We start from the raw sequence: 9216 nt of genomic DNA on the forward strand, positions 1-9216 counted from the left end.
AGGCTGGAGTGTAATGGCGCGATCTCGGCTCGCTGCAACCTCCACCTCCCAGGTTCAAGCAATTCTCCTGCATCAGCCTCCCCAGTAGCTGGGATTACAGGCATGCGCCACCAAGCCCGGCTAATTTTGTATTCTTAGTAGAGACGGGGTTTCTCCATGTTGGTCAGGCTGGTCTCGAACTGCTGACCTCAGGCCTCCCAAAGTGCTAGGATTGGTCAGATTGGTCTCAGATTCCCAACCTCGGCCTCCCAAAGTGCTGGGATGACAGACCTGGCTGCTTTTTTTTGAGACAGAGTCGCTGTCGCCCAGGCTGGAGTACAGTGGCACGATCTCCTGGGCTCACTGCAACCTCTGCCTCCCAGGTTCAAGCATTTCTCCTGGTGCTTCCTTACACAGACATGACTGATGAAACCATCAGCCAATGGTGATCAACCTCACCTGCAGCTTCCTTCCCCTCCCAGAAGTTAGCCCTCTGATCCTGCTGGGGTCTTCCGAGACCAGCCCCGCATCCTGAAGCTATCAGTCAGCATTAGCATACGAAAAGACAGCCCTTGGGAGACTCCCTGGAATTCTGGGATGGCTTTCCAGGAATCAGGCATGAGGACCAAATACAAATGTCACAATATCACACACACATCATTACAACATGTGACTTTCTGTATTTATCATCTCTCTCGACTTTGTAGAGATGAGGAGGCAGAAGCAGCTGAACTGAAGCTTGGAGCGTAAGCCTGGGGTTCCACGATGGGGTACAGGAAGTATACGTTAGGATCTTGGCAGCAGCCAAAATGGACCATTCTGTGGCCAAGGAACTCATGTGCAGGGACCTTGAGGTTGGGGTACGCGACGAGCTGGAACGAGGGTACCCGATGACCCGTGTACACCAGGCCGATCGGGCGAGCAGTGCTGGGCAATCTGGGTAGTGCGTCTGCATTTCTCCGGCCGACACTGGTGCTGACCCCACCCTCTGGTATTGGCGGTTGTGGAGTTTCTTCTTTTTCCTGAGGATGCTTGCATTTGGCTTTCTTAAGTTTTGCTCTGCGGTTCTTGAACCAGACCTGAAGGGAAGAGAGAGAAGAGCTAGGGGTTGAAAATGGGGTAGAATTCAGATGACTTGTCATTCTATTTTTTTTTCTTTTTTTTTTTTTTATATTAGAGATGGGGTGTCACCATGTTGGCCAGGCTGGTCTCGAACTCCTGACCTCAGGTGATCCACCCATCTCGGCCTCCCAAAATGCTGGGATTATAGGCGTGAGCCACCACACCCGACCAACTTGTCATTCTATTTTTTAAAAATCTTTACTTTTTAATTTTTATTTTGTTAAACTTATTTATGTTCTTTTTTTAACCTTTAAGTTTTTAACCTTTTCTCTTTTTTTTTTTTTGGCCCTTAAACTCTCCTATCCAAATATTAATTTACTTTTTTTAAATAGAGACGGGCTGGGCCTGGTGGCACATGCTTGTAATCTGTGCAGTTTGGGAGGCTCAGGTCAGTGGACTGCTTTGAGGCCAGGACTTTGAGATCAGCCTGGCCAACATGGCGAAACCCTGTATCTACTAAAAATACATGTATTAGTCAGATGCCACCATGGTGTGTGCATGTAGTTCCAGCTACCTGGGAGGCTGAGGCAAGGGAATTGCTTGAGGCCGGGCGTGGTGGCTCATGCCTGTAATCCAAGCACTTTGGAGGCCAAGGCAGGCGGATCACCTGAGGTCGGGAGTTCAAGACCAGCCTGACCAACATGGTGAAACCCCGTCTTTAAAAAAAAAAAAAATATATATATATATATATAAAGAGAATTGCTTGAGCTGGGAGACAGATGTTGCAGTGAGCCGAGATTCTGCTACTACACTTCAGCCTCTGTGACAGAGTGAGGCTCTGTCTCAGATAGATAGATGGATGGATGGATGGATGGATGGATAGATAGATAGATACATAGATAGGCTGGGCACAGTGGCTCATGCCTGAAATCCCAGCACTTTGGGAGGCCAAGGTTGGCAGATCACCTGAGGTCAAGAGTTTGAGATCAGCCTGGCCAACCTGGTGAAACGCCATTTCTCTTAAAAATACAAAATTAGCTGGGCATGGTGGTGGGCACCTGTAATTCCAGGTACTCAGGAGGCAGAGGCAGGAGAATCACTTGAAGCTGGAAGGTGGAGGTTGCAGTGAGCTGAGATCACACCACTGCACTCCAGCCTTGGTGACAAGAGCGAAACAGGGTCTCAAAAAAAAGATAGATAGATGGATACATACATACATAGAGACAGATACATAAAGACAGGGTCTTTTTTTTTTTTTTTTTTTTGAGATGGGGTTTCATCATGTTGGTCAGACTGGTCTCGAACTCTTGACCTCAGGTAATCCACCCGCCTCAGCCTCCCAAAGTCCTGAGATTACAGGCATGAGCCACTGCACCCAGCCAAAGACAGGGTCTTACTATGTTGCCCAGGCTGGTTTTGAACTCGTAGGCTCAAGTAGTCCTCTTGCCTCAGCCTCTCAAATGCTGGGGTTACAAATGTAACCCATTACACCTTTTAAATTTTTTTTATTTTGGAGACAGGGTCTTGCTGTGTCACCCAGGCTGGAAGTACAGTGACACAACCAGAGCTCACTCCATCCTCAACTTACGGTGCTCCAGCGATCCTCCCACCTCAGCCTCCAGAGTAGCTGAGATTACAGCTACATACCACCATGCTGGGCGAATTTTTTAGATTTTTTGTAGAGGTGGGGTCTCAGTGTGTTGCACTGGCTGGTCTGAAACTCCTGGCCTCCTTAGATGCTGGGATTATAGGCATGAGCCACCATCCCCAGCCCAAGTTTTCCTTTTAGCTGATAATATGAGTACTTCCAGGTGACAACGGCTAGTGCCACATTTTGGCCATTTATATCCTCTCTGTGGAACCCTTCTCAATCTACTGTCAGGAAGGAGCAGAAATGAGAGATCTTAGGGGCAGAAATTGAGACAGGGCTCAGAAAACCCAAAGCAGGGGATGGGAGAGCAAGGGGAGGAGTTGCAGGGGCAGCTCTGGGGGCTCTGGTCAGCCAGCTAAGTCTCCTGGCCAAATCTGACCCACCTCCTGGCTTTGCATCACCCATGCACTAAGAATAGGCTTTACGTTTTAAACATGGTTGAGAAAAAACAAACACGATAAGAGTACTATTTTGTGTTGTATGTGTGTTGGGACTAAATAAAAAAAGAGAGAGAAAATAAAGAATACTATTGGCCAGGCACAGTGGCTCATGCCTGTAATCTCAGGACTTTGGGAGGCTGAGGTGGGTGGATCGCTTGATTTCAGGAGTTTAAGTCCAGCCTGGGCAACCTGACAAAACCACATCTCTACAAAAAAAAAAAAAAAAAAAAACCACATACAAAAATTAGCTGGGCCTGGTGCTGCACACCTGTAGTACCAGCTACTCAGGAGGCTAAGGTGGGAGGATGGCTTGAGCCCAGGACGGGGAGGTTGTGGTAAGCGGAGATCATGCCACTGCACTCCAGACTGGGTGACACAGCCAGATCATGTCAAAAAAAAAAAAAAGCAACACCCTGTCTTAAAACAAAAGAATACTATTTTGTAATGTGAAAAATTGTATAAACTTCAGGCCAGGCGCAGTGGCTCATGCCTGTAATCCTGATACTGGGAGACCGAGGCAGGTGGATCACTTGAGACCAGGAGTTCAAGATCAGCCTCCTGGGCAACATGGAAAAACCCCATCTCATATATATATATATATATAGTTTTAAAGACGGGGTTTCGCCATGTTGGTCGGGCTGGTCTTGAACTCCCGACCTCAGGTGATCTGCCCACCTTGGCCTCCAAAGTGCTTGGATGACAGGCATGAGCCACCACGCCCAGCCGAAACCCCATCTCTACAAAAAAAAAAAGTAGCCAGGCGTGATGGTGCACACCTGTAGTCCCAGCTACTTGGGGGGCTGAGGTGGGAGGATCGCTTGGCCCAGGAGGTCGAGGCTGCGGTAAGCTGTGATGGCGTCACTGTACCCCAACCTGAGTGAAAGAGCTTCTGGGAGCAGACAGGCCTCTTCTGTTTTCATCGTCTGTGGCTGCCTTAGCACTGTGATGGCATAAATAGTTGCCACAGAGACAGTATGCCCCACAAAGCCTCAGCTATTTACTACCTGGTCCTTTACCAGAGGAAACGTTCCCATTCTTGCTCTGGGGATTTGGAGAAAGGTTTACAGACGTGGGTAGGAGAGTGTGGGTTTGGGGAATACCAGCGAATGGAATGAGACGTCAGGAGTTATCCTAGAGGCTCTCTGAATTTAAGTTAGATCGGGAAGGCGGTTCAGTGAGACGCATCATTTTCCAACCTGCAGTACTGTGGGGGGTACGTTTATTTTCGAGGCCATTTCTTTCTGAAGGCTGGAGTTTGGGTATGGATTCTCAGCGAATAAGACGTTCAGATCTTTCAGCTGCTGCTCAGTGAACATGGTTCGCTTCCTGTGTGAATGCAACTGGTCCTTGCCTTGAAACGGAGAAAAGCACAAATGGGAAATGCTGGCCATTCCATTCCCCAAAGCCCAAACTTCCAACTCTCCTCTCCACTGAGGGTACACCATGGTGATCAAGTGACGGAGGTTTTTTTTTTTTTTTGGTTTGTTTTTTGTTTTTATCATTAGTCCTTTAAGTTCTATCTATATATGAGGTTCTTTTTTTTTTTGGAGATGGAGTCTCACTGTCACCCAGGCTGGAGCGCAGTGGCACAGTCTCAGCTCACTGCAACCTCCACCTCCTGAGTTCAAACGATTCTCCTTCCTCAGCCTCCCTAGTAGCTGGGACTACAGGTGCACGCCACCATGCCCGGCTAATGTTTCTAATTTTAGTAGAGATGGGTTTCTTTTTTTTTTTTTTTTTTTTAATTTTACTTAAAACCACAGTCAGAAGAAGAGATGGGGTTTCACCATGTTAACCTGGCTGGTCTCGAACTCCCAACCTCAGGTGATCCATCTGCCTCAGCCTCCTAAAGTACTGGGATTACAGGCGTGGGCCACCGCGCCCGGCCATGACTGAGGTTCTTAGATATTGAGACACTGCTGGCCGGGGTGGTACCTTCGGCTGTAGTCCCAGCACTGTGGGAGGCTGAAGCAGGAGGGCAACTTGATCCCAGGAGTTTGAGGCCAGCCTGGGCAACGTAGTGAGACTTTCCTTCACTATAAAAATAAAATAAAAAAGAAATGCTAGCCAACTGCTTATCTGCCTTTTGTCCACGTTTTCCCAAGCCTCATTTTGTCACAAGTAGAGCACCACAGGAAAGGGCTGTTTCTTTCCCCCTCGCTTCCTCCGTTCTTTTTGTCTGTTATCATTTAAATGTGGGATCCCTTGCCAGGTGTGGTGGCTCATGCCTGTAATCCCAGGACTTTGGGAAGCCAGGGCAGACAGATCGCATGAGGTCATGAGTTCAAGACCAGCCTGGCCAGCATGGTGAAACCCCCGTCTCTACTAAAAATACAAAAATTAGCTGGGCACAGTGGTGCATGCCTGCAATCCCAGCTACTCGGGAGGCTGAGGCAGGAGAATCACTTGAACCCCGGAGACAGGGGCTACAGTGAGCTAAGATCACGCCACTGCACTCTAGCCTGGGACAGCAGGAGACCCTGTCTCAATAAATAAATAAATAAAAGTGATCCCTTGTGCCTTACCTCTTGGGATCTATTTTCTTTGTGTAGAAAGCAGGCAACTCAATCCAAGATGAAATGGACATGGTTTTATGCTTATCATTTATTCAGTGTTTACTAAGTATATTCTTTTAGGAATATAGCAAGGAAATAAACAGGAAAATAACATCGCTGCTCTAATGGCTATCACCTTTTCCTTTCTTTTTCTAGAGACAGGTTAGTGCTCTGTTGCCCAGCGGTACAATCACAACTCACTGCAGCCTCAACTCCCAGACCCAAGCGATCCTCTCACATCAGCCTCCCGAACAGCTGAACTATAGGGCACTGCCATGCCCGGCTAATTTGTGTATTTTTTGTAGAGATGATGTCTTGCTTTGTTGCCCAGGCTGGTCTTGAACTCCTGGACTCAAGCCATCTGCCCGCCTCGGCCTCCCAAAGTGCTGGGATTACAGGCATGAGCCGCCGTGTGCCTGGGTCTAAAAGATTTGAATCCGATCATGCCTGAAAATGGTTTGCCAGCAACCTCAGAATCTAGTAAATACGCACACGAGATTTCCAGCTTGGCTAAGCCTATGTTCTCTCTAGGGCCGAATCATCCTCATAGGAATCAGATTCCCCTGGGGAATCTGCTCCGGGGAATCTGATCCTGTGAGGATGATTCGGCCCTAGAGAGAACATAGGCTTACACTCTACATTAGAACGAGCATCAGGGTGGGAGGAATTAAGAGACAACAACCAGCGAGAAGACTCGGAATTCTTGGGCAGAAAAGGGCTTCCCTGCGTTTGCCAGTGCTGGATGACAGGGCCAGGCACGGTGCTCACGCCTGTAATCCCAGCACTTTGGGAGGCAGAGGTGGGCAGATCACATGAGGTCAGGGGTTTGAGACCAGCCGGGCCAATATGGTGAAACCCCATCTCTATAAAGATACAAAAATTAGCCGGGCGTGGTGGTGGGCGCCTGTAATCCCAGCTTCTCGGGAGGCTGAGGCATGGGAATCGCTTGAACCCAGGAGGCGGAGGTTGCACTGAGCTGAGATCACACCACTGCACTCCAGCATGGGCTACAGAGCGAGACGCCCTCTCAAAAAAACAAAAACAACAATAAAAAATATGACAGCCTCTGTGGGAAGTTCGCGCCACCCACGTGGACAAAGCGCCTGCTTCAGCGACCTGTTTCCTCTGCCTGAACGCTGCTGCCAGCTGCTCTCCATTTTTCACATGTTTTGACTTTGGTTCTCATTTTTTCTGGCTTACCTGTAGGAAGATCGTCCGAGCCTGGCATCTTCTAATCTAGATGTGCGCCTGGGCTTAGATCCAGGGATAAGAACCAGCAAAGATGGAATCCAGGCTTAAATAGCTTCCTCCTCAGCCACACCCGATTCCCACCCTCTCCACCTCTCTCTGCCCTCCTCTGCCTCCACTATGATCCCTCGGTCCTCTAGAGCCCCCTGGATATCTCCCAGGGCTGTCATTGATCTAATATTGATTGGGCCAGGACCAGTGACTCAAAGGTGAGCCCACAAACCAGCCCCACTACCACTCCTGGGAGTTTGTTGAAATGCAGAATCCTGGCCCACTCCAGACCTCCTGAGTAGAAGCTGCATTTTTTTTTTTTTTTTGAGACGAGTCCCACTCTGTCACCCAGGCTGAAGTGCAATGGTGCCATCTCGTGTCCCAGCCTCCCGAGTAGCTGGGATCACAGGTGTGCACCACCACACCCAGCTAACGTTTGTGTTTTTTAGTAGAGATGGGGGTTTCACTGCGTTGGCCAGGCTGGTCTCGAACTCCTGACCTCAAGTGATCCGCCCGCCTTGGCCTCCCAAAGTGCTGGGATTACAGGTGTGAGTCACCACGCCCGGCCAGAAGCTGCATTGTCACAGAAGATCACGATGATCACGGGACGCTGTTTTGCATCAAGGGGTCTCCGTGCTCCAGGTCCATTCGAATCATCTGGGAGGCTTGAAAAAGCAGAGACTCTGCCCTCAAGGTTTCTGACTCACTTGGTCTGGGGTGTGGGACCTGATGATTTCCATACCTAACAAGCTCCCAGGTGACCAGGCTCCCTAATGGGGACTGGGAACCTGATTATCAATAATAAAGTCCAAGTTTAAACCCTTAAGTGGCTTTCAGGTAACTTGCATATTCTTGAGTGGCTAATGTATGGTTGGCATTGCTCTGCATATCCTGATTTAGTTAATTCACTCAGGAATCATCTCTCTTTATTTATTTATTTTGAGATGGGGTCTCGATCTGTGGCCCAGGCTGGAGTGCAGTGGCATGATCTCGACTCACTGCAACGTCTGCCTCTCAGGTTTAAGCGAGAGCCTCCGCCTCCTGAGTAGATGGGATTACAGGTGCCCACTACCAAGCTCTGCTAATTACAGGTGCCCACTACCAAGCTCCGCTAATTACAGGTGGCTCATACCTGTAATCTCAGCACTTTGGGAGACTGAGGCAGTTTGAGACCAGCCTGGCAAACATGGCAAAACCCCATCTCTACTAAAAAATACAAAAATTAGCCAGGTGTGGTGGTGAGCGCCTGTAATCCCAGCTACTTGGGAGGCTGAGGCTGGAGAATCACTTGAACCTGGCAGGCGGAGGTTGCGGTGAGCCGAGATCATACCACTGCACTCCAGCCTGGGGTGAGTGAGATTCTATGTCAAACACAAAAACAGACAGACAAACAAACAAACAACAATGAAAAAAAAAAGAAAAAGAAGCTGCAACACCTTTCAGATGCCCAGGCTCGCACCATGCCTACTTCTTATCTCAGTGACAGGGGCATTTGAGCTCAGGTTCACAGAAGGGGCAGCTTTTCTTGCCTTTCATCCGTTTGAGTCTCACTTCTGCACATCTCTTCCTTGTGTTAGTAATTAGCCTTTGCATAAATGAACTTCTACCTACTTTTTTTTTTTGAGACAGGGTGTTGCTACGTCTCAAACAACACAGCTGACTGCAGCCTCCACCTCCCAGGCTCAAGTGATCCTCCTACCTTAGCTCCCAGGCTGGAGTGCAGTGGTGAAATCATAGGTCAGTGCAGCCTTAACTTCCTGGGCTTAAGTGACCCTCTTGTCTCAGCCTCCTGAGTAGCAGGGACTACAGGTGCACACCACCACACCTGGCTAATTTTTGGACTTTTTGTAGAGATGGGATTTTGCCATGTTGGCTAAGCTAGTCTCAAAGTCCTAGGCTCAAGCCATCCTCCCGCCTCGGCCTCCCAAAGTGCTGGGATTGTGGAGAGACAGGATTTTCATGTGTTGCTCAGGCTGCAGGGCAGTGGCTGTGCACAAGCTGACGCCACTACTCATCAGCAAGAAATTTTTTTTTTTTTTGCGGGGGGGATGGAGTCTCGATCTGTCACCCAGGCTGGAGTGCAATGGTATGATCTTGACTCACTGCAACCTCTGCCTACGGGGTTCAAGTGATTCTCCTGCCTCAGCCTTCCAAGTAGCTGGGATTACAGGTGCCTGCCACCAAGCCCAGCTAATTTTTTTTTTTTTTTTTTTTTTAAGACAGAGTTTTTGCTGTTGTTACCCAGACTGGAGTGCAATGGCGCGATCTCGGCTCACCACGACCTCTGCCT

General features: G+C 48.9%; 1 protein-coding gene across 1 annotated transcript; it reads right to left on the reverse strand.

The window, feature by feature from the left end:
* Positions 1–644: 644 nt before the first annotated feature.
* On the reverse strand, positions 645–7020 carry DPRX (divergent-paired related homeobox). The gene is made up of 3 exons (XM_012477014.2): positions 6888–7020; positions 4329–4483; positions 645–1058 (listed from the first exon to the last, which is right to left on the reverse strand). The coding sequence occupies exons 1-3, from the start codon at positions 6913–6915 to the stop codon at positions 666–668; spliced, it is 576 nt and encodes a 191-aa protein (XP_012332437.2). The 5' UTR covers positions 6916–7020; the 3' UTR covers positions 645–665.
* Positions 7021–9216: the final 2196 nt, after the last annotated feature.

This window comes from Aotus nancymaae, unplaced genomic scaffold (genome assembly GCF_030222135.1).
Source record: "Aotus nancymaae isolate 86718 unplaced genomic scaffold, 86718_ANA_hifiasm-v0.15.2.pri h1tg000028l, whole genome shotgun sequence".
Classification (NCBI taxonomy): Eukaryota; Metazoa; Chordata; class Mammalia; order Primates; family Aotidae; genus Aotus; species Aotus nancymaae.

Coding starts and splice junctions, on each gene's coding strand:
- DPRX (XM_012477014.2), bottom strand. CDS start 6,915: ATGCCAGGCTCGGACGATCTTCCTACAG. Junction 4,484..6,887: donor CTCGGACGATCTTCCTACAG/GTAAGCCAGAAA, acceptor CTCCGTTTCAAG/GCAAGGACCAGTTGCATTCA. Junction 1,059..4,328: donor TACCCCCCACAGTACTGCAG/GTTGGAAAATGA, acceptor TCTTCCCTTCAG/GTCTGGTTCAAGAACCGCAG.